The following is a 25714-nucleotide window of genomic DNA, read 5'->3' as shown; positions in this document are numbered from 1 at the left end:
CAAACAAAATGTTTCCAGTCAATCTTTCTAAATCAGAATATCAGTGAGCAGCAGGATCCCTATAACAGAGAAGACATGATGCTGTTTGCCTGTAAATTGTAAGCAGTGCCAGTAAACTTGCCTTCATTTCCACAATGAGGAAAGAAGAGTCACTGGAAGTTCTTGAACCGTGCACCTTCCTGAACCACCTTTCAGAACAAAATCAGACAGGCTCAAGTGAGATATAACTAGCAGGAGACACTAAGACTAGCAAGAAGAAAAGAAAAGGCCCAACCATTCCATCAACAAGCAACTTAAAAGATCAACCATCCTCAGGAACGCATTATGAATATTAGTGATATGAAGGTGAGATCTCCATTTCAAATAGAGAAGGCACATTACTGCACTGCCAGCATCTAAAGGGACCCTATGGTGCACCTCAGCTGAAAGCAGGGGAGTCCCTCCCTTTCGCTGCTCACTGTTAGCAAGTTGAACCAGTTTGCAGAGGCGTCCAGTAAGCATCGGGACCAGCTGAAAGCACACAGGGGTATATGCAACCAGAAGTGGAACAGGGAAGAAAAGTGGAACCTCCCCTTCTGGCTGTTATATTGGTTCATCTGCCCCTGTGAACCACTGGCTAGGTAACATGTCAAGTGCACCCCACTTCATACACAGCACTAAATTATTTGCTGATAAAACATCAGCTATCTTAGCAGTCATTCTGAGACTTCATGAATAACAAATGAAGTGCTGAAAAACTGGAAAATGGAAAAAAACCGTAATCATTAAAAAAGCAAACCCCAAAACTACACCCTGCACTTCAACTCTACAAAAATATTTTGACAAATAGTCAAAATTACTAGATTAAAGGTATCCAACATGCACCTGCCAGGAACAAGTTACACCGAATAAATCCAGTCTCATTTTCTTCTACAAAAAGGCATCGGTACTGTGAGAACAGTAGTAGCCCTTGTCACATACCCTGCTTTTCGTATCTGCTAGCAATGCTTTTGCTTTTCTTTTGCTAGCAATGCTTACCATGCTCTTTGTCATAACCTGTAGTTATCAATATGGTACACTTTCAAAGAAAGGGGGTTTACACAGAGGCTGCAGGTTAATGACACTGAAGTAATGGAAGCAATACTTGCATTCCACCTCCTGTTTCAGTGCAGACAGGAAGGCCACTAAGTCTCAGCAGCCTGTGGAGGTCTACAAGTCTCAGGAAATGCAAGGCTATCACTCTTCCTTTAACTGTGCATGCAATCATGAGGAGTTAATCAACCCCAAGCTGGCTCGTCACAGCTCTGAGACACTCATGGAAGTGTCCTCCTTCCCTGAAGGTTCATCCATCACCACACTTTGAAACATACTTTCAGTGACATTCTTAACCACCAGTTTTCTTCTTTTACCAGGCACCGAGTGAACTGTACTGGTTCCAGAAAAAAGCCATTTTTCATCCTGGAGTTGGCCTATAGTATGGCACCTTGCTGGCTTCAAAAGCCATCACAAGACACAGGTGGTTTATGTGCTGTGTGATGTTAACTATCCATCACCACCCTCTGCTTCTGCCCCTGCCAGAGCAACAGATGCAACTGTTCATTCACGCCTGCAAGAATTAGTGAAGAACTGGACTCAGCCACAGAAAGCACTGTATTTCAGATGACCTGCTACTAGTTAAGTGTTTTAAGAACAAACAATCTGCTAGTTCACGTAGTTAAAAATGGATCATCTATATCCCTTCCTCCAGGCAACTCCTGGGAGATTCTTGTGATTGACTGATGAATCTAGTCTTCCCACTCCAAAACGTAGGCATTTCTCCACATTGCATGTTTCTACAGTGCACTGTTGGACAGGGCGCCCGTGATCCTACCAGTAAAGTTTACTTCATATGAATGCTCAGAACTCGTTGGCTCGCTAATTGCTGCTGCAAAACCAACATCCTAGTTTACATCCTCTGCCACTTTAACCACTCCGGATGGCAGTACCTGTCAGAGGGATTTGCTTTTGTTTACTTGAGCTCCCCTGGGAACCAAGTTTAGACTAACTTGCAGAAGTGCTATTTGTTTTTACCTTAAATTGGGTTTAACTTAACTAAATTAACTAATTTCATTTAGCTAACTAAATTAAGGCTGTGGTTCCACAGTCACTTTAAGCTGACATGGGTCTGAGTTACCACCGAAACAAGCAGTTCCACCAGCTTCCCTCCCCAGCAAGCCACATTCCTACCACCTTGCTTGTGCCAACACAAGCAATCATGCAATGAGCCAAGACAGAAAACTGATAAATATGGAGGTTCACCTAACCAAAAAATGAAAGATAAGCTTTCTACCAGATCACCTGCCAGACTTAGCTCACCCATGAACACAACTGCCACCAGAAAGGCACTGGCAGTAAGAAAGGAGTGGGCAGTGCTCATCCTGATGGCAGCAGATACAACTGTGCTGACCAAGGGCAAATGAAGAACCACATCATGGTAATTATATCCAAAGTAGTAACAAAGCAGCAAAACACCACCTCAACGGCAAGTCTGCAGCACCCAACTGGAACAGAGCTCCCAGCCCTCCCTGCCTGCACCAGAATGCCTCAGTTGGGGAGGGATCATGCAAGTACATGTTTTACATACCCAGGCTGCAAGCCTGCAGCCTGAGCAGATCCTGCTACAGCATCCTCTAAAAATGTGGAACACACAACGAATAAAAAATGGCCAACTCTTAATTATGTGAAACGCACACACTTAAAGAGTGACTAGAGGTCATCCCACACAACTTCATGAAGATTATTTGACCTATATTTGAACAATACGACTGCATTACTTACAATAAAGCATTTGTTTAGTATCATTACCCTTTATATACACACATAGGTAAAATATATTTATATACACAGAAAGTATTTTTTGCTCCATTCTTATTGTTTTTGTTAGGGACACTAATTTTCTTACATCCACGTAGCTATAATTCTAGCATAGGTACAAGTGCACTAACTTATTCTCTTTGCTGCATATTAATAGCTTACAATTCATCACCATGTTACTGAAACTACAAACTTTCTTGGAAAATAATGAAGCATACTGGAATAGTTAGAATAGTTCAAGGCTTTTTGTTTTATATTCAGTTCAAAGTCACCTGAGATGGTGCTACCTAGGTCAACTAAGACCTGGAACCATGCTTATTCATGAATTCCATGCCTCACAAAGAAACTCACTTTTCTTTGCTTGGAACCACTGCTCTAAATAAAAAAAAAATTATACTGGTAAAGTTTAATATTAAAATCCTTGGCTACCAGACGAAGAGCAAAACATAATTTGCTGGAAATAACCACCAGTAAGTATGGATTACAGTACGTGGCCTCTTGGCATCTATCAGTTTACATAACTTCCCTGGCCAAAGTAAGTATTGTTGCTCTTTGTGCTTTTAGCATTAAAACAGATTTCTAAGCAGTTTATGTAGGATAAAGCTGCCTTGTATCACACCTACTCCAACCAGAATATGTGGGAAAAATTATCTTGGAGCAGTATCTGATGTTTATCTTCAGCTCAAATACCTTCTGTAATTCTGTCCAGAAAGACTGAGAGTCTCAACAAGACAAAGAACATTTTGGCATAATATATTTAACACTTTTAGACATGTTTATTAACAATATTTACAGTGTTTCTGGCAACATCCAACAAAGAAAAGAATAAAATACATTCCTTATTCAGCAGCTTCATTTCAGTTAATTCAGCCTGCCTTGCTTGCAGGTTTGTTTCTTCTACTAAGGGGAAAAATACTTAATCAATTTTCTTTAGCTCATTTCTCACCTTACCAGTATGATCCCTACTGTATCACAGAGGATCTTGAGCATATTATTTCCAGAAATGTATTATTTTGTAAGTGCATGGAAAAAATGGGAGATTTCACCATGTTGGTGAGAAATGATGGCAAGGATCTTCAATATACAGCTGGGTTTGGGCTTAAGAATCTTTGCCTAACTTCAATTTCAGTTATGTCTATAAGCAGAAGACACACTAACAGAAAATGCTTTCTTTGCTCAAATCTACATGCAGATCAACGGCCTCTTGTTGAGGTAGCTGAAAAAAAGTGCCTGAGGAACAGATTATCAACATGCTCTGCCTGGCAAGATGAAATTCAGTAAGATCGATACTGTCCGCACAAACCCCAAAACTAACAATTGAGGACAACATTCCTGTTCAAGGTGCTTTAGCACACCCTTGTCAATAGTCTTTCCAATACGACTAAGAACCAAAACCATAAATGAGTGATGAGCCAACTCTTCTCTGCAGAGACCAAGGACTGAGTCTGTACTTTACCATAAGGACTAACAAGCCCCTGCAATGATTGAATCTAAGGTTTTGCTACAAAGATAACTCCTGGGAGAAGTCCATGTCACAAAATAAACCCCTAGAACCACATGCTGCAAAGGACAAACACGGTTTGGGTACCAAGGAACAACTGAACTATAAATGTGTGTCACTTGCCAACAGAACATCAACCAAAAAAGTGTTAAAATTGATCCAGAGACCACTATAACTAACTACAACTTTAGATTAATTAATTAGATCTTTTAAGACATAGGAAGCTAAACTCATGCAAAAGAATACTTGCTTTTATCTATAAAATAAGCTCAGAATTCCCTACAGAAAAGGAAGTCTCTACAGGTTTAGCAAAACACAGAGGAATAATAACTGTGACCCATAGCACAGAATACATCCATGATATAATGAACAGCTTGAACTCCACTGTTGCCACAGTTGAAACTGAACCTTCAAGAACTGTATTACGATCAGTCAAATGAAGGCTGATCTCATTACAAAAACCCTTCTGTTTTACTGATCTCCATTTATCTAGGACTTTTGAATTAAAAGGCATTCCAGACTCATTCAGTGAGCAAGACAACCCCTCTTCCACTCCCTGCATCAGTATAAGCAACTAGGAGGCAGTCAGGCTAGTTCAGTTATTCCTTCTTAGAAACAGGAGGAAAAAAAAAAGAAAAAAAAAGAATGGCTTTATCAGCAATACTGGATGACCAACAGACAGGATAAGGCTTGCCAGCTACTGTACATAGACATATAGTATCATCACTGAGCCCATAAACAAATACAGCAGGAAAAACCTCACATTTACCTTCAACATTAAATTCTTCCAGACTTGAGAAGACATACTGGAATTTACATATATAAATCCCCCTTGGATTTTTGAGTCTTCCCACTTTCTGAATATTGTAGCAACTTTGTCCTCAAGATTGTCTGAAGATTACTCCATTTAAATAAAGGCGGAGGGGGGAAGGAACAAAACCAACATTTGTTAACTTACGTTGAATGTGAATGAACTGCTTTGGTTGCTTAAATTCTCCTTTATACAAACGATTGTAATAGTTGACATTGCTCTCCGCTTCAGGTACTGGGATAACCATGCTCTCTTTCTTTTCTCTGAAAACTTGTTGTGCTGAGATAGCCCGTTGCAAATGATGTTCCTGCAAGAGGAAAAATTAAGAGTTTATTTATTTAGGTATCAGCATATAGAAGTGCATACAGAGATAGTCATCCTTTTCTCTTACTGTTTTCCTGGTGTTCTACAGGAGACCCAGATAAAAGAGTTGAGGCTTTACTATATTTTACAGGACAGCAGGATGCTTGCCTCTATGTTGGTGACAGGAGATGTCTTCTCCATCACTTAGTATACTGTGGGGTTCCTAACCGATAGGAATCTTAGAGCTCCAGTGAATGTAAGGCAAGCCTACAAACATAGGAAGAGAGCCCTTTGTTCAGACAATAGCACACACCTTCTACCAGACTGGGAAAAAGTCAAACATTCAAACTACAGAAAATAACCTTAGTAGAAAATCAGGCCTGATATAAGCCAAATCATCAAAACCTGTCATTGAGAAAATCTACACAAGATCATTTAACAGATGCATAGTAAGTCCTTTAAAGTATTATAAGCAACAGATTCAAATCAAAAGAATAGCTAATTTCATCATTCCTGTCTACCCAGCAATTCTGACTGGCTTGCTTTCTTTAGAAGTTGAGCTAGTTAAGAGCAGCAGAAAGAGTAGTCCTCACAGAATAACACTTGAAAAGCATGGAGTCCCTAAACAGGTATCACTTCATTTTATTCTTACAGGACAGGAGTCAATTGCTACAGAATCATTTAAAGTAAAACACAGATCACAAGTGTATTAATTTACAAAGATTTTTTTCACACATAATTTTATTAGTTAACCCAGTGAAACTCATCTACTGCTGCAAGTTAGCACTAACCTGTGGCTTTTCTCTCACAGATTTTTCATCAATACTCATGTTAAACTTTGGCAGAGAAAACCAGTACAAATGCAGTATTCTGCTTCATGCTACCATCTACATATCATTTCAGTGCAGCCTGCAGAACACTTGATATGAATTGACTGGCAACAAGAGAAGCCTGTCTGGCAGATTGTCAGATGACGGAATGATCTTGAATGCTACCCTTCTCACTGTCTCCCTCCTTCAGCCAGAGGCAGCTGTACAGTGTATGTGTATCCTTCAGACCCTCCCGTGCAGTCTACTCATTTAAACCATTACAAAAATGTCTCGTGCTAAGACTCCAAATGGCTACATTGGCACATGCTGCCTTCTGTGTGTCCAGTAAAGAGGAAGAGTGGTAGTCTTCACCAAGATGAGATCTGAAATCACTACAGCCATTAACTTGGGAAAGTTAAGTCATGAGCTCTCCATCCATGTAAGTCAGACACAAACCAAGCAAACTGCAGTCTTGTAGCAGATTAACTACTAGTCTCTAGCAGAACCAAGAGCCTGTACGTTTCATTGTCCTTTCACTGTTACACCCACTGCAGCACTCTTGCCTCCAGCTTCCAAAATTTGAGGGGAGGAAGGATGGCACAGCAGAACATCAACTTGAAATTGAAGCTCAGCTCTGTCATAGATCCATACAACCTTACTTTGCCTATTCCAGGGGCTTCAGGTTATCCTCTAGCCATTCCCACACACCTCATTGCTACAAAGAGTATTTGTTCTGAACAGGGTGGGGGGGAACAAAAACAAAAACCAAAAAAACATTGCTAGCCTGTCTCCTTCCTTTGGTTTTCTGGGGTACCCCTCCCCACAATTAACACCAGTGACTATCCTGCCTCACAAGAGGCCAGGCATCAACACCACAAACAGGAGAACCAGCCAGCGTCTCAATAACTCAATTGCAATGCAGTCTGGCATACACGGCGGTCTTTTGCACTGAGATTCTGTGCTACACACTTGGTAAATTCTCTCAAGAAAAGGCTTTCTTCCTCTTTAATTCTACAGAACATTATTTAAAAAAAGGGTAGTGAACGAAAGCAAATCTTTAAAAATATGTAAATTATATTTAAGAAATTATTCCCTCTTAAATATTAAGATCTTGCAGAAACGCAAATAACACAATTTCTGCAAAATTAGAATATAACAAATCAGTGACTGGAAGAGCAGCTTTGGGAATCTCCTGTAGCAGATGAAGCAACATTAAATCAAACTATCAGGCTCCCAAGTGAATGCTATTAGAATTAAGACAAGCATGCAATCAGATATCTGGTGTGATCTGCTTGAGTTACTACATACTGGGTAAATCTGTCACTCCACCATTAAAATGTGTCTTGGAGAGCTTCACAGTGCTGAGTAGGTAATTCAACTAAAATAAAATTTGTTTCATTACTGTGTTGCTTTCAACTGATGTCCCTAGAGTTGTCTCCTAACAGTTAACACCACAGTACACAGGAGTACCACAGAAACGCTGTTAGGAAGGACTTGTGGAGGTTATCTGTTCAACTCCAACTTGAAGATGATTATCTCCAACACTAGATAGGTCAGACATGACTTTTTCAAGTCCTGAAAACCTCTGGTTTCCACAGACCCTCTAAGTAACCTGTTTCAGTGACGTACTAACCCTCTTTTGCCAGAAGTAACAAAAGCAGTTCCCTCACCCTCTCCTCACAGTAGCTACAGTCTAAGCTTTTACCCACTCTGGCAGCCCACTGACAGATTATCTTCAAGTTTCTCAACATCTTTGAGAAATTTGGGGAAAGCAGAGTAACAGGAAAGAGCCTTCCAAGAGCAGCCTCACCCCTGACAAGTAGAGGAGCATCACAACTTCCCTATCTGGTTGCCATATTCCTCCTAGCATAGCCCAGTCTACAGCATGCGTTAGACACACCGTGTGCACACACTGCTGGCCCATCACCTGGTCCTTTCTTTCCATCAATGCTGCTCATCAGCCAGGCAGTTCCCTGCCCATATCGATGCACAGCATTATTCTTCTGCCCCAGGTACAGAAGCTGTGCACTTCTAACTCAACTTCGTTTCAGCTGGGCCAGTCCTCAAGTTTCTCAGCATCCACAAAGATGGACGCTCCACTGTTGGAAAGCCAAACACTCCTAATGTAGGATCATTGACAAATGTGCTGAGGATGCATTCCTTACACAGCCAACCAACCGAAGCTGACCAACTTATAGCTCCCCACCGCACCCCCAAAATAAAACAAACCCAGACGCTCTTCTAAAATGGGATTAAATAACTTGTAGAGAAGCCACTCTAGTCCACAGTGGCCTAAGTAATGAATGGGTAAATAAGGTTTAACTTTCAGAAAAAGTGAAGAAGGACATGCAGCAACCAAAATTCAAAACATCTTTTGGCTCCACAGCCCATTACACAGTGCAGATGAATAATTCAGATTCTCAGGTTTTGTAACACTGCTAGTAAGCATACAAAGAGTTCCCAAGGAAAATCTGACAATAGGTGTTAGTACTCACTTTACTATAAAAAGCCTTCAAGCATAACACAGCTTTCGAACAGAAAAGTCTTAACGCTATTATTGTCACTCATCAAACAGTAGAGCTTCAACAGAGATAGATAAGCTATGTAATTTTTAAGATGGCGGGGGGAAGATGTTCTTTCTGCTGAACATGAAGTTAAGGAAAATATAAATTTTAACTCCTGGAACAGTTCTGTTTAAACAAACTTTTAAGACTTTTATATGAAAGTTGGTCTAATTAAATGGCTTTATTAAACCTGAAAAAGCGTTTTTGAAGATAGATTTAATAACTGGTATACCAATACACCTTTTTACCTATTTTTCACCTTTTCTTATGGTTTTGAAAGACGTACACCATATTTTAACTTGTACTTCATTCTGAAGTAGGGGAGATAAGATCTCATACAGAATGACTGAACATTAGAGGAAACAGTGATGATGGCAAACAGAACACGCTGCCATGGGAATAAAAAGGACTACCTGTCAAAGAGTTATTACCCACTAATTCCTTAAAAAGCACATCCAAACCTTTCTCACTAGTATGACTAAAAAATTTCAAACAAATACAGCTTAGATTGGACTATTTCTTCAACTAACAGCATAACAGAATTAGAAATATCTAAATGTTTAGTAAATGTAATAATGCTGCTTTAGCATATTTACACATTAAAAAAAATTATTCTCCAAGTGAAAGGTTCATCTCTCTAGACAGACCTCAGCCATGCAGGTACCTTCACTGTACAAAAACCATACTGACAGCAGTTTACAGCAAATTGCTCAAGTCACTGGCTTTATATAATCCACTATGTCTTCCTTGGTGTAGGCAGCCTGTCCTGCCAGCATGGATCCACTCATTCTGTGCGGAGCGGCACAGAAGAGTACACTGCACCTAGCAGTCTCACAGCACCACCGTTGAAGCTCCAATCCAAATGACTTGACAGCCATTCACAACAAGGTTGACAGAGAGAATAAGTATCAGCTGTAGTCCAGAACAAGACTTGAAATCATGCCTCTGAACCCACACTGAGACACTGCAAACCTTGCTTTAATTTTTCCTCAGAGGGGAAAACCAAAAAATCGTACAACACTGGTACCTAAAAATACTTAGCTTTGGTTGCACACTTTCAGAACCAGGCTCAAAGCCCAAATCAGAGCAAGGTACCTTCACTGCTATGTCCTTTCACCCCTGAAATACCACAGGTTTCACGTGCTCTATCAGGGAGTTTCTTCACTATGAAAAAACAGTTCAACAATAGTAATAAGTCAACAGGTAATATTCTTCTAAAGATTTAGTTAAACTTTAAGGGCAACAGTGATTGATACTGAACATTATTTTTTACCCATTAGAAATGTATTTGCCAATATGCTCCCTTTCATCCTGCTGCTGCAAAACAGAGCACTTAGATCCTACAGACCAGTTTCGTTTTTTCTTATCCTTTAAGTTCCCTGTTGCCATCCCCCATAGTACTCTCTCTGAAACAGAGTTCATCATACCTTAAATAAGTGTGCTATTTTTTTGGAGGAACATGGTTGGAGATGACTATGGTTGAATACCATCTTCACACTGAAAAGCTGATCTGTCTTAATTATGAAACTGCAATGAGCAATCCCATATTGGATACAGACACCCTAGAAAACGAACCTTTAGGACTAAACATATCTGTTCCCTTCTTCATTCCTTAAAACTATAGCATACAAGCAATGCTACAACTCTTCAAAAGGTTATTTCACCACTTTTATTCACTTACTAATATTTACATTTACCCTGTGAGGTAGAAAGTAATGAAACATATTACAGTTTACGGTGACACTATTTCAGAAAAGAATTTCCTCTTTGCCAGTCCTTTCACAACAGAGCTTCAGGTGACACAATTTACATTAGATATTTGTAACACTGTAGACTTGAATGAAAGAAGTATCTTGACAGATATTACGGAGACTTAAGGGAAACAAAACATAACATACCACAGCTTAACTGTTAAAATCCACCCTGTTAACAAGATAGATGGCTTTAACCCCATAGCACACCACTGTAAGTACAATGGAAGAGAGAAGTGAATTTAACAGCTTTACCTACTCAAAATAAGCTATTTCTAGGCCAACTCAGAGTCAGCCTTCCAATCCACCTGCAATCAAGAACAGAATTAAAGCAAAGAAAACAAGGAAAACTTACTAAAGCCTAGAGAACCTATTTGCGTAACATTATATTCAAATTAGGAAATACAAATTAATTGACATTTTTATATTTAATATGGGGATTCAGAAACAAAAAGTATAGCATTTTAATCTGAAATGTGCAGACTCATCTTGCAAAGTCTCAACCACAGCTAGCAAGACCTGTTGCCAACACTTACAGAAAAAAGTGTCACGAAGCTCAAAAGCTACTTTGATCAAAAGCCTCTCCCCTTCTAAGCCACAGCCCTATCTACTCCCTCTTTGCACACACACAGAGTGGTTTTTATAAAAGATTTCCAAGATAAAAGTGTAAACTCAAGCACCATCTTCTGCTTTCTTCTGCGGTTAACCCTTTCAATCCCTAACTGCCAAAAAAACCCATGGCCAATAAATATTTATCCTCCTTAGTGCAGAAAGAGCTTGATATTTTCTACCAAGAAGGATTCATTTGTCTCCACAACACCAACAGGATGAACCTCTCCTTGAGCTGTTAGTAGCTTACTGGCAAAGCTGCCCCCCCCCCCTTTTTTTTTTTAAAGACATGCCTGAACATGTCAACTTAGTATAAACAAAATTATGACTAATTACCTGCAGTATGATTGACTTCTTGCCTTAACATTATCATAACTGAAAGCAGATATATGCAGCTGAAAGGCTTAAGAGGGGAAACAAAAAAAAGGGGGGGGGGGGGGAGCAACATACCTACAGACCTGTTTTCCTTTCTTTCCCATCCCTCTGCCCTGGGATGGAAAACAGTTAACTGAAATAAGGAGTCACACATAGAGCAGGAAACCTGTCTGTGCACCACAGCAATTTTCAGCCTTGAGACAGCAATGAGTATCTTAGGAGAAACTCATTGCTTCATTTCCAATTTATTTTGAAAAGCAAATATTTTAGTGAATTAGCAAAGTTGATCATATATTTTTTCTACTGATCCAATGGAGAACTAATCTATTCAGTAATCGGAACTGTTTCCTCATGCTACATGGTGCCCTTAAAAGGTTGTATTAGTTATTGAGTAATGCAGGGACCTGGGCAAACAACAAAAATTCACATACTGAGTTCAAATCAACACACCCAAAGCAAAGCTGCTTTATAGGACTGAAACTCCTCTCGGTTTCCCTAAGGGGTTTCTGACACTCAGTGGAAGGAAGCTCAAGAAAACCCACAAGAAGCAGAAGAAGGTATGGTGTAAGGCCCTCCTTAGAAGTGGAAAGGGTTCATGGAACCACTTCTCAGTTTCACTTTTGGCCATACAGTGTTTTTCCAATGATAACCTCCATCCTTTTTTTTTTTTTTTTTTTTTTTAAATAATCACAAGAACCACTCACCATACGCTTGCTTTCCATACTGCCTAATTATGTCTACAGGCCAAAAATACCCATACAAATGGTAGCCTGCTGTTGCAGATAACTCGCTGAAGGAGGCAGTGGCCTAGTGTATCAAATTGTACTACCCCATCCTAAAAATTCACAGAAGTCCCTAGAATGGGTAGGATTTTATTATTTAGTTACTCTAAAGTCATTCCATTCTTTCAGAAGTGAGTGAACTAATGTGTCAACAGAAAAAAGTAACACTTTTCTGTCACTTTCTTACCTTTTCCAGTTCTTTAACAATTGTAATTTCACAAAGCTATGCTAGTTCTATCTAAAAACCCAAGACAAACCATTCTGTGAATACTTTACATACAAATCATCTGATTATAGACAAATCACCTGAATGTTATCTCAAAAATGCTGATGTAGGCTGAAACAATAGAACAGAAGGGCCACCAACACCTAACTGAGCCTAACATCCTTGGATGACACTTCATGTCTAGATAGATAGGTCGACATAGGAGCTGTGTATCTAAATGAAGAAAAAAAACAGTTTGGACCAAAAAAATGCCCCCCCCAAATTCCTTCATTTCCTCTCTGGCAGTCTGACTAAAGCCAATTTAAGCACTACAAAGCAACTACAGGCAAGCTAGGTAAAAAGAGTGGAAATTAGCCCATGAGACACTGATGGAGGTATATGGGAAGTGAGATGACCAGAGGATATCGCAATCATTTTTGTGTTTCTTTAGTTAACCTTGCAGCATAAAAAACAAAACAAGCTCTAAATAAGTTTAATGCAGAAAAAGCAAGCAATAAGATTTCAATCATCCTATGTAATAATGGACATGAAACAACTGTGAGACATCCCAAATATTACCCTACTGAGTGGGACTGCAGTAATGTATGAGAACATGAGCAATCTCTCATTCCTATAATGACTGTTCACTATTTATAAGCATATCGTTGACACAAACTGTCACTGTTTATGAAACGTCAAAAAAACCCAACCAAACTAGAGCACTATATTTTAAAGCCACATTTAATTATACAAGTTTCTAGTCTGCCAAAATGTGAATGTAAATGAATTATTAAAAGTAGAATTATTGTTATAACAATTAATTAAATTGAATTATTAAAAATTCCTTTTGGAAAGGCTGAATATGGTACTTTATGAGAAATATGTGTTTCCTGAAAAGCAGGACCTTTCTTCCCCAAGATGCCTTTGCATGAGCTTAAGAGAAAATTGTTCCAAATACTGTAACATCTAGTCAAAAGACATAGAAAGTAGTCTTCATCTAGCTCCTTGTGATACATTTGTATCATTCACCACATACCAAATGCAACCTTACACAGAAAAGATTGTTAACAAATTGCATCTGAGGAATTGCTTTTTATCTTCTTTACAGTCTGCTTCAATTAGCATAACTTGATTTGTCCCAAGTCAGACAAGCTAGGATGGAAAGGTATACACCTACATACATACTCTCTCTTTATTTTTCATGTCATTAACACTACGATGTATTTTAAAAGGCTGATACTCCACAACAACTAGTTTTCCCCTTTATTAAATACTTCGTTATACACAGAATCTGAACTCAGTTTGATTCCTAGCTCCACACATCAAAACCTTCGTGTGACCACAAGTCACAAAACTGTGTTCCTTACAGAAGAGCAGAGGAAGAGTCACCAGGAGGGAAATTCTCCAACAGAAGCTGGTAAAGGCTCCCCCCCCATGGGATCTGTCTCCCTCCTGGGAGGCCACAAGGACCTGCGAAAGGCAGCCCAGTAGCGGCTGCTGCCTCGCTTCATCGCGCAATTAGAGATTTGTATTACCCAACAACTTCGTAACAACACATGTTGCTTCTGGTCCCGCTACAGAAACCTCAACTTGAAGCTACTCAGGAGCCTCACGTGGCTAAGATGTCTGAGGCTACTTGCTCTACAATATTTGTTAGCAAAGAAACTGTGTTACCTTAATATTAAGGATCTGGTCTTTCAAAACATCAGTTCTCTCTCATGCCACACAAGTTAAGTGGGGTCTCGTCTTGCTGGTGCCTATCAGAAGCTTAAAGGCTGGTCAAAGATCAAGAGGTGTGAACATGTATGACTCCTTAAACAAAAGATGTGCATTAAAAATAAATTTCTATGGTCAAAGCAGAATTTACTGCCTTGGCATGGAAGTTCAGTTACCAAGAGTTTGGGCAGCAATGCAATTTCCTGGAAAGTTTTAGGTATTTTTACATTCAAGAACAAGTTGCTTACAGTACCTCTCCCCCTCTCACTGCACCACGCATCTAACCTTCTGACTTGTAACATTTTCTTTCCAGGAGTAGGATCCAAAATTCTTATTATGGATTTTTATTTAACTGAGGTACACACACCAATACCAGAGAATTTGTACTTTACAGAGTTTTTAAAACAAATGTCCTCACCAAAGTGACGAGACCTGGAGTGCTGAAGACCTGATGAACCAAACAGAAATCAATCATATTATAACAACACAAGAGATACCAGAGATTGGTTCTAAAGTTAGGACAACTTAGAAAAAGGTAAAAAAAAAAATTAATTAAAACACAAGTACACATACAGTAATTGGTAGGAATTAAAATTTTTAAAAATTAACTACAAAATTCCATTTTAACACAAACACCTTTAACTCAAGAAACATATATATTACTATTTTTTAAACTTTCTTTAATAACAGCGTCTCACTTATCTAGTCATTGGATACCACTGCAAGACATCCAGTATTTTGTTTGTATCTAAGTTTAGCACAGGGGAATCAGACGTTACCAGGATGCTTAAGTAGAAATAGTTTTTGTTATGCAACTCAAACTGGTCAAACATACAAAAAGTATGAGTTGCAGCCACAAAACCAGCAGAAAGCTAAGAAAACCAAGTTATAAATTAAAATGTAAACAAAAAACAACTACGGAAAAGGGGAAGGAAGCATTTCTAAATATGCTGGCTAAGAATTGATACGTACGTGAACTACTTTGTGTGTCACAGTAGACATGATGAGGCAGTAGTTTACCGATGTGGAAAACTGACAGAAAAGTGACATCTAATGAACTGGAGAACAGTCTCACAAGGCAAGCTGGGTAAGCCCTAACTTCTTGCAATCGAAGATGACATAAACATGAGAAAATACCTTACAGAGAAAAATTCTACTGAGGTAGACATATTGATGAGGTGTTGAGCACACCAAACTTCAGAGACCAGAGAAATAAATATTAGACAAAAGCAACCCAGTTCTGTCCTCACACATTTACTGGTGGGGAATGGCATTTTTCTTTGCCAAGTAACTTATCTGAGAGGATACAACTCTGGTATCAGCTCACCTACTCTTTCCACTCTGAAGTGTGCACTTAAAATAATAACAGACCAAAGGCATATTTCTACCTAATAAAGTCCAAAATTCTTACTCCAGGCATTTCCTTTTTGGCTTATTTCTGAAGACATAAGGTTTTTTTAAAAAAAACCAATGAGAATCAGGTGTGGTAATCTCTCCCTTTACCTTAAAGGATTAGGCATTTTACTCATGTAAATGTATTAATCACAATTAGAATTGCATCAAAGTAAATTAGGAAAAATAAGAACTCAGATTTTTTTCTGCAAACTTCTGCTCCCTTATATTTAGAGCACTTCTGTCATGAACAACAGACATGTTGTTAAAATACTGTATTTTAAGCCAACATCTCCAGTCACACTGTAGGGTAATTATTAGATATTAACAAGTAGGAATTTGCAAAACAGATCAAACCCAAAAATTCAAAATAGTATATCCTAAAAACACTTCATTTCTTTGACTTAGAACTAGTCAACATTAAATGCAAAATTATGACAGTCTATACTGATATTACTTTTAGTTTCATAAAATTATTTTCTCTACTTCTTGCCCCTTTTCATACACAGTAATTCAGTTCTGGTTCAGTTCTTCTCTACTTGTTATAGAAATTTCAGTTCTACAATTAATCTTCACCACCAATGGCTTTTGAGACACCTAAGGTTTAACCGTAATTTTGTTTACGTAAATATTAAATGTGTTATTCATCTCTTAAAAAGTTGAACAGTTAGAATGATGAATATGCTAAGGCATATAACCATTCAAGTAAGTATAAACAAGGCAGAGTTTATTAGCTTTGTTGGCAAAATAAATTACAAGTAACCTTCTGAATGTCTAACACCAATCAAAATGATCTTTCTTATGAAAAAAATTAAAACCAAGATTAATATAAGCAGATTTAATGTCTGTTGATCTAAATTATTCAAACAGAACATCTCAACTGATCTCAATCAACACAGAAATTGTACAAAGCTGACTACTGCTCAATTTTGCCAAGCAGGAGCAACATGAAATCTGGCACCACGTAATTCAAAGCACAGCTGAAGCTGCCCGAGGTATTTCTTTCCAAGGTTTTCTTAAATTGAAAGAAAAGGAAAAATTGCTACCTACATTTGAGACGTTCCAGAGCTCAGCAACAGAGCAGGGGCAGATTTCAAAATGTTCTCCTAAACTTTCCTCATGGAATTACACCTCATCCTGAGGAAACCTACCTATAAGGGAAAGTTCCTGCATAATGAATTGAGGTGTGACTCTCAATGTCCATGCAGATACCATTGTTCTCTACTATGGACCCAGGCACCCAAACCAGTTAGGGCAGATTTCACTGATAGGGCAGATTTCACTGGTGTTAACTGACCTTATGCATAGGACTCTAGCCTGCAGCAAAAACGCAACTTTTATCTCAATTAAGAGTGTGGTTTTAAGATATGGCTGAACCCATCTAACCTCAGGATGAGACCAAAAGCATACTAGTCTCACACTTCTCCATTCCCAAGCCTTCTATCCCCACGTGCTCCTACCACTTCTCTTGAAAGTACAGGATGCTCAACTTCTCCATGGTGGGCTTTCAGCTCCCATTATCGAGTCAGATGGGCCTCAGTACTCCGAAAAGCAGAACACCCCTACCAGCTGCAGGCCAGTTACTCTGGCTCAGCTGTATCTTAAAAGCACACTCCAAGATAAATTACTTGACATTTGTCACAGGCTAAGCCTATACTCACAAGCAGTTGTTACAGGTTAGCTGATAGGTGTTAATGTGATAAGCCCTAATAAACTGACCCCAAGTTTGAGACTTAAGAGCAAATCTTTGTAGTGTTTAACTTCAGCCACATAAATACAGCCAGAACAAATTAAAACAAAAGCTACTCAGTTTAGCAGCTCACCAGTTAACTACGCTCAGCTACTCTAATATTTAGATGAGGTCCACATTCAACAACAGCTTATTTTCATCCCCACTGCAGTATCACGCTAACACAGTCCAACCTGCTTAGTGTTAAGTCTGATATACACTTATCGAATGGGGCATTAAAAAGTACCAGTGGTGGACTGAAAGGAAGTTTCTGTTAGCCACAAAAATATTTTGCAGGTAAAAGCACAGGAAGGATAGAGGATCACAGCTGAAAACTGAAATAATGGCTGGGAAATGGAGCTGAAATGTGCACTTGTGAGGAACATCACTGCATGATGCAATGGGTCTCAAAGGGAGGGAGAAAAATACAGGACCTGAAGGCAGGGAAAGAAGTCTTATAAACAGAACTGAAGTTTAAAATTCCATGAATAAAGATTACAGCACAGCATTATGCTACCTACTACCAAACATACTTCAGTAATCCCAGCAGTCTCCAAACATACCCAAAATATATAAATAAATACAGGTGCTGAACTCAAACTGAGAAATAAACTTCCACTGGGAAATTACATTTCCCCAACACATAAGCCAGTTGATTCTAATCAAACAAACCCCATTTCTTTCCTAAGGCAAGTCTGCTGTCTCGATTTCACTTAGTTTTTGCATGGAAGTACAGTCTTTTGAATCTCCTACTTAAACTTCCATAAAGTGTTTTTGAGGGACTTCTGTTTTACAGAATATTTGCATGGTTTGAACAAAAGTTATCCTCTGTTGACCTTCTATTTTACACACTGGTGTCCCAGCTTCTCCTTTGTTCTACAAAGCCCCTCATTTGTAAGCAACTTTGAGGGTTCAACCACAGGTTATGAATGCACATCCAACACACAAATCTCAAGTTAGAATAGGTTCTGTCCACACAGGGAGTCATTTATGCACATTTATGTTTTGAAACCTAAACCTGAGTGCATCAGACCGCACCAGGTAGGTACTTCTGATCAACAGCTTAATTAAGTCCTCACACATTTGATAGCTCCCACCTTGGAGATATTCAACAGCTGTCTGGACATGGTTGTGGGCAACAGGCTCCAGGTGGCCCTGCTTGAGCAGGGTGGTTGGCCAAGATGACCTCCAGGGTCCCTTCCAACCTCATGCTTTCTGTGACAGTCTGTAATACTTAACTGCATTTATTTAAGCACCTTCCTAGAAGTCATGGACATCGACAGCACAACTATCTACAGAACTTCATCTCTCTCTAAAAGAAAATACCATCACCATCATAAAATTTAAGCTAATTGTTTTAAGGCACCTATTGGTTAACAATTGTAATGTAGTATAATTATTGCTAAGTTAGGATTAAAAGAAAAAAAATCTATTCATGCTATGAAAGCAACTACCTGTAACATTTCCATATACAAAATCAGCTGTAAAAGAGTTATGTTTCCCAATAAAGATGTGATAGTGTGTCTAGAGTGGAGCGGGGAGATTTGAGCACTGAACTCCAAACTCTGATTTCATTGCAGAAAGCAAGCCGGTAGCACAGGGGCACTCAACACAACTCCAGTGTGTATAACGTGTATCAAAACAAGACTACTTGCCTTTACGTTGACAATTAGCTGTAATATGTGAACAACTTCATGAGTCTCCACATAAAATAAATGACATTATCGATTAATGCAATGTACAAAAAAAAAAAAGCATAATCTGTAAAATGTGTACCATTTCAACAACAGATAAAAGGGGCAAAAGCAGAGCATGCCCGAAGTCCCCAACCAATACCAATGTGTTTACGCTCACACATTGTCCTGGTTTCAGCTGGGATAGAGTTAATTTTCCTTCTAGTAGCTGGTATAGTGTTATGTTTTAGATTCAGTATGAGAAGAATGTTGATAACACACTGATGTTTTCAGTTGTCGCTGAGCAGTGCTTAGACTAAGTCAACGATTTTTCAGCTTCTCATGCCCAGCCAGCAAGAAGGCTGGAGGGGCACAAGAAGCTGGGAGGGGACACAGCCAGGGCAGATGACCCAAACCGGCCAAAGGGGTATTCCATACCATGGGACATTATGCCCAGTATATAAACTGGGAGGAGCTGGCCAGGGGGTGCAGATAATTGCTCAGATTCTAATTGGGCATCGGTCAGCAAGTGGTAAGTGATTGCATTGCGCATCACTTGTTTTGTATATTCCAGTTCTTTTATTATTGTCAATTTATTATTGTTATTATTCTCATTATTATTTTCTTACTTTCTGTTCTATCAAGCTGTTCTTATCTCAACCCATGAGTTTTACTTCATTCTTCCCTCAATTCTCTCCCCCATCCCACTGGGCGGGGGGGGGGGGGGGGGGGAAGCGACTAAGTGGCTACATGGTGCCTAGTTGCTGGCTGGGGTTAAACCACAACACACATGCAGGATGAAGCCCCTCCAAGAAAAGATTAAGAAGTGACTATTATTTTATCTTATAAACAGAAATCACAAAAAAAACCCCACCACCAAACATTTAGGCATAAGAACATGTGCAAGAAAATGTGAATGTAGGACTGGGTCATAACAAACCTTTAGGAAAAAAAAAAGTAATTTTATGGCAATTCTTACTTGATGTCTCTGTGTGCACGCATGTATTTCAAAGTCCTCCTGATTGAACTCTTCCAGTTCACTGTATCAGCAAAAATATTCATTACGTTACACTGTATCAGCAAAAATATCCGCACAAAAAACTATGACTTGTGCCAAGTTAATGCTTCCTGCTTCAAAAGGAGAATGGATCTGCTGCTTTAGAAGCATCACTAGCTCCAGGATGCCTTGAAAGCCAGATGCTGAACACTTCAAGTTTCCAGTGTTACAATAGAAACTGAATGAACTAAAGGATGGAGAGAGTACAAACAGAAAAGAAAGCAAGAAAAAATTTCTTCAAGTCAACTACTTCCAGCCTGTCAAAATATTCAAAATTGACCATTATATTTAACGATCAGTGAAAGATCATCCCAAGGTGGTTACTCGAGGACTGAGAATGAAAGTCACTTCTCATTCGTACTCTGTCAGCATTTTAATAATGTTAAACCATATCCTTAACTTGCTATTCATGCACTTTTTCCTCTATAACCTTAGCCTTGTCATGTGATGTCAAACCTAGCTGTAAGTGAATGTATGTTCAAACAAGAATTTTGGGATGAACATTCAGACAGCTTTGACCAGGCAATCTAGGTATCATCAATTACCACCATGCTTTTAGCTTCCTAACAACTCAAATTTATTTCCGAAAGCCTTCAGCCTGAATTTGCCTCATTATTAACCATGATTCTTCCTCCCCAATGTGCAACTCAGCAATCTCCAGTAATATGTATTCAAATAAAAAAAACACATAGTTATGCGACAAGAAACAAAACCAGGGCTTATCTATTCTGCAACTTTTCCCCCTTCTAGCCAAAACAATTCATTAACATTATGAAATACAACTCTTACTCATCAGAAAAAAAACAATACAAAATGTTCCTGCTCAGTTTCTGAAGCTCACAAAAGGAGATCTTCCTGCTTTTGCTTAATAGTAATCTCTCTCTCACATGAGTTTAAAACCAAAAAACAAACCCACACAATTTTCCTCCTCAGGTTTAATTTAGGGTAAATTATAAACACTTGCTAACAAACATGCTACAGACCAGAAGCCTAATTCTTTCACAGCTGTAATCTCCAAGTAAGAGAAATGAGCTGCTGACTTGTAAAATGCTGCAAGTGGATATAAGTCTCTAAGATACTTAAATAGAAATAGTTCCAGAATGTTCATCAAGATCAAAGCAAAAGAAAAGTCAAAGATGCTTATTTGACAAACTGGACAGTATACTTTCTTGTAGTGTTATGACCGGCAGCGTGTATTGTTGCCCAGTCTGGGACTACAGTGACTGTATGACATTTTAATACACAGTCCAAATAACTTTAGTAGTAGTAGTAGAAATGAGTGATAATCATTAAGGTGTGTTGACCCACCCCCGCCAGACTTTAAGCCTTTCTATGTTCCAAACAATAGTACTAGTTTAAAACAAAAAACAAACAAACAAAAAACCAAAACAAAAAACCAACACAAAACCAACCACAAAACAAACACATTAAAAGCATATGTACCAAAAGCTGCAATTTTGTATATACAAAATATCAATCGTGACCAAAGCAAATCATACGCCTGTACTAGCAAGAGTAGGTTATAAAGAACAGGTCAGACAGACATGTCAATCTTAACCATTTTACATCTTGCAAATCTGTAAATACATTGTTATTTTCAGTGAGAGTCAGCCCTGGAAGATGGTATCTGACCCCATGATACACTGTACTACAAGACCTTTCTGATTTCACCAAGGCTTCACACAGGGTGGCACAGCAAGGGAAGCAGCATACTGAGGCCAGTGTAACATGAGCTTTGCGTCTTTGTACAGCAAATGTAAATCCTCAGCTACCCTGATGGTTCAAACACTTTTCACAAGATGCACCCCTGGGCAAAAGTCCGGGCTAAAAAAAGGCCTTGAGACACTCAAGTAACTGAGATGTCAGAAACGACTATGTGGATCTCTTCCTCCCCCCAAAAGTCCCTTCAAAATACATCAAATCGGTCATAGCAATATTTGCTATGAATAAAAGCTGTTTAAATATATCTCAAATATTTAACTACTGTCATCCACAACAGCCTTTCCTAGAAGGGCTTTACACACCACTAGCACAAAAAATTTACACTAAAGAATTATTTGTGCAACACTGGAAAAAGGGCTACCCCATGAATGAAAGTGTCACTCCACAGCAATTATCTGAACAATCTATTAATAGTACTGTTTATAATGTTGTCTGGCTGATGTATCTAGCACTATGCTTATATATTGCTTCAATGACCATTTCATTTCAAGACTATTACATAATACATCAAATATAGCCATAATTCAGTGCAAAGAAAATAAAATTCATTCTTACAGAAAAGCAACATTTTAGTACAACACTAAAGCAGTTTTACTGAAGTCTAATCTTCACAATCATTTAAACAGTTCACAAGCAGCTTGCTTGCTTGAACTCTTACAGCAATTTTCCATTAACAAGTTTATTTAAAACATAATTTATCAAAATAACACAATCATTTATAAAAAAAAAGGAAAGCCATATTTTATAAACATTAAATGCAAACACAGAGCTGCAAGATAGACTTTAAAGACTGAGAAAACCAAATTACTCTCCAAGATTGCTTCGTTAGTACAACACTGTTGTTCCTTTTAAATACACATGCAGATTCTATCAGAAATTTACTCTTTGGGAAGCACTGGAAGTTTTGATCATGGTGTATTACCCACTGTAAAACAATGGGGGAAATAGCAAAAAAAAACACAAAACAAAACAAAACAAACACACCAAAACACAACGGTAAGACAGAGGAATCCTTTTAATATCAACAGTCAAGTGAGAAAAACCAATCAGAAAGGCATGGAGCCTCCTTTGACAGCTGTAACCTCTGAAAAGCCAATCCACACGCATAGGGGTTTGGCTGAGGCGGAGACACGGATTCATTGAAGAAATTCTTGAGGGTGCATTTACTATCGGCTCTACATACAAGTACAGACACATTAGGCGACAGCCTGTATCTAAGTCTTATACAACTCTAAGGAGCACAAGAGTCGATGTTTAAAGATCAGTAAGACCAAGCAGTACATTCAAACGACACCAGAACTGTGGGCAAGGACTTTCAAAGTGGTGCTGTCCTACTGCTTGTCAAAAACCCCAGAAACTTACCCTTACTTAAGTGGACAAAAGCCTCCCCTCCCAGCACTATAAGAAGAACAAACATCGTGTATCTATTTTTTAACACTTGCTGGTTTATTTAGAAGTCATCTAAACGCTTAAAAGCCTAACGCTTAACGCAACACGTCCAGCTGATGCGTCTGACATCCGATGTGCACCGAGCAGCGCAAAACATCCCTCTCGAAAAAAAGTACGAGCAGGACGCGCGCCCGTTACAACTACCGAGAATTTCTCCCACAGCATCTGCAGCAGGGAACGAGCTCTACGAGCCACAGCTGCTCGCCGTCCCCTCCAGCCCCTACCCTGCCAGCGCACATGCGGACAACCTGTAGCAAGCGCAAAGCGCAGCCCACAGCGGTCCTCTGCTTTCAGCGGGGGCCGACAAGGCAAAAGGCCGCTTGTCACTACACCCGCCGAAGCGCCCGGTTTGCCCGCGCGGCGTGAAAAACCACGCTGCTCCGGCTCGGGGCCGCGCAGCGGAACGGGGCACCCTCCAGCGCCTTCTGCCACAGCGGGAAGCGAGAGGCAGGGCGTCCCGTTCCCGTTTTGCCTCCGCTCCCCGTCCGCGGGGCCGCCGCCGCCGGTCCGCCCCGCTCCCGCTCCCCGCGCACAAGGGGAAGCGGCGGCAGCAGCAAAGGCACGCTACGCCAACTGCGGCCGCAGCGCTCGCTCGCTCATTCAGAGATGCATCTTGCGCCTTCCTCCTTCTTACGCTAGCGTAAAGGCCTCCCCCCCCACCACCCCCCCCACCACTAATCAAAACACTCGCGAGTCGGGACGCAAAGAAGATGGCGGAGCAGGGCCCGCTTACGGCGTCGGACAGCAGTTTACGCTGCGCTCTTTGCGCAGGGCCCCGTAAGAACCGTGCAGCGCTGCGGTGGGGAGCGTGCGTAGTGCGCTTGGTGAATGCCAATGGCCTATTTCCCGTGAGGGGAGGGGGGTGTCTGATAAACAATGGTGCCCCCCCTGCGCGGCTCCCTTACCGATTCCTCCTCTTTCTCCATCCCCGTGGGCATCTGCGGCACAGCCCGGTTGATGGAGACGCAGTCGTTGAGGTCGGGCATGTCCTTGCCGCGGTAGATGGGCAGCGGTTTGGCGGCGTCTAGCGCCCGGGCTCGGAAGGAGAGTTTGCTCATTGTCTCCCCCTCACAATAACACCCCGGGGCCGGGCGGGCGGGGGGGGGGGCCTTCAGTGCGGCCTCGCCGCCGCCTCCCAGCCGCTCCCGCACCCGGCCCGCACCACCATGGAGGGTCCCGCCGCCCCGGAACAGCTCTCCGCGGGGCCGCCCGTAGCTCACAGCTCACGCCCCGCAGCCCTAGATCCGCGCCGGGCTCGCTCGATCCGCTCCCTGCGCCATGGCAAACATGGCGGACATTAACCAAAGCGGCCAGCGATCCCGACAGCCAACGCGAGAGCTCGGGGAGGGGGGGGGGGGAGGGGGGGGGGGAGAGGCGAGGAGGGAGGAGAGAAGGAGAGGGGGCAGCCGCGGTGCGCGCGCAGCCGAAGGCGGGAGGCTGAGGGGAGCTCGGCGGGGGGGGGCGGCGGCGGGGACTCGGCCGTGTGAGGCGGGACGGGACGGGGACGGTGCCCGCTGAGGCGAGACGAGACGAGACGTGTGGGGAAATGGCGGGGGGGGGGGGAGAGAGAGAGAGAAAGGAACTCGCTGTCCCCCGCCCGCCGCTGACGGGCGGAGCGTCGGGAGGAGCTTGTGACTGGAAAATAAACGGCGCCGGGACGGGCGGTGGCTGCGAACGATGCGCCCCGCCGGCTGCCGGCCGCCACCGGGGCGGTGAGAGGCAGCGAGGAGGGTCGCCTCCGTGGCGGGAAGCCCGTGTGGTGACTGCGAGGCGGGAAGGGCCGGCTCCTTCTCTGTGGAGCTGGAGCCCGCCTCGCCGGCCCCGGGTTCCTCTCCAAAGGGCTCGCACCGTTAGCCGTTTGGGGATTAAAACGTTTTAGCAATAAAGACAGCCGTCAGGAGAACTAGCTTCACTCGCTATTACAAACCAGCGCTTCAGAAACAAACTCAGACCTGCTCGGGTTTTCTTTCTTTCTTTTTCTTTTTTTTTCCCTTCCTCAAGAGAGATGTCCTGTATGGCTCTCCGCGCGGACTGAGCCTCGAAGAGAGGTTAAGTTCTGCGTACCGCAAAATAAGGTGCTTCTCGTGCACAGAAGTTTGTATTAAGGACCTGTCCGTAGGTCTGGAGTTACTGGGGGGTAGCTATGCGGTGCGTGCTCGTTGACGCTTTTCGGCCATAGAAGTGCCTCGCTCCTGTTCGGTTCGGCCCGCTTTTTCAAAGGATGAAACGCCAGAGAGGAGCAAGGCGTCCGACTGGGAGAGAAAAAAAACAAGTTCTCCACATAGAGAAAGCCACAGTTCTCTACCGATCCAGGGCTTCCCACATCGGTTCAGTGTATTGACTTTAGTCAGCAAAGCCCTTCATCAAAGACCTGTAGTACTTCAAATACCTTGTCACTTCCATATTATTTTGACACCCTGAGATCAGGCCAGCT

General features: G+C 41.1%; 1 protein-coding gene across 1 annotated transcript in view; it reads right to left on the bottom strand.

Annotated features, from left to right (window-relative positions):
* EPC2 (enhancer of polycomb homolog 2) overlaps positions 1-24597 on the bottom strand; it is a 51803-nt gene extending 27206 nt beyond the window's left edge. Inside the window, exons 1-2 of the mRNA XM_030017048.2 lie at positions 24186-24597; positions 5292-5451 (exon numbers count right to left, since the gene is read on the bottom strand). Coding sequence (XP_029872908.1) covers positions 5292-5451; positions 24186-24338 — 313 coding nt within the window. The 5' untranslated portion in view covers positions 24339-24597. The remainder of the gene's footprint in view (positions 1-5291; positions 5452-24185) is intronic.
* Positions 24598-25714: the final 1117 nt, after the last annotated feature.

The sequence above is a fragment of the Aquila chrysaetos genome, chromosome 6 (genome assembly GCF_900496995.4).
Source record: "Aquila chrysaetos chrysaetos chromosome 6, bAquChr1.4, whole genome shotgun sequence".
NCBI lineage: Eukaryota > Metazoa > Chordata > Aves > Accipitriformes > Accipitridae > Aquila > Aquila chrysaetos.
The sequence above is the reverse complement of the archived record's forward strand: the minus strand, read 5'-3'. Positions and strand labels throughout refer to the sequence as shown.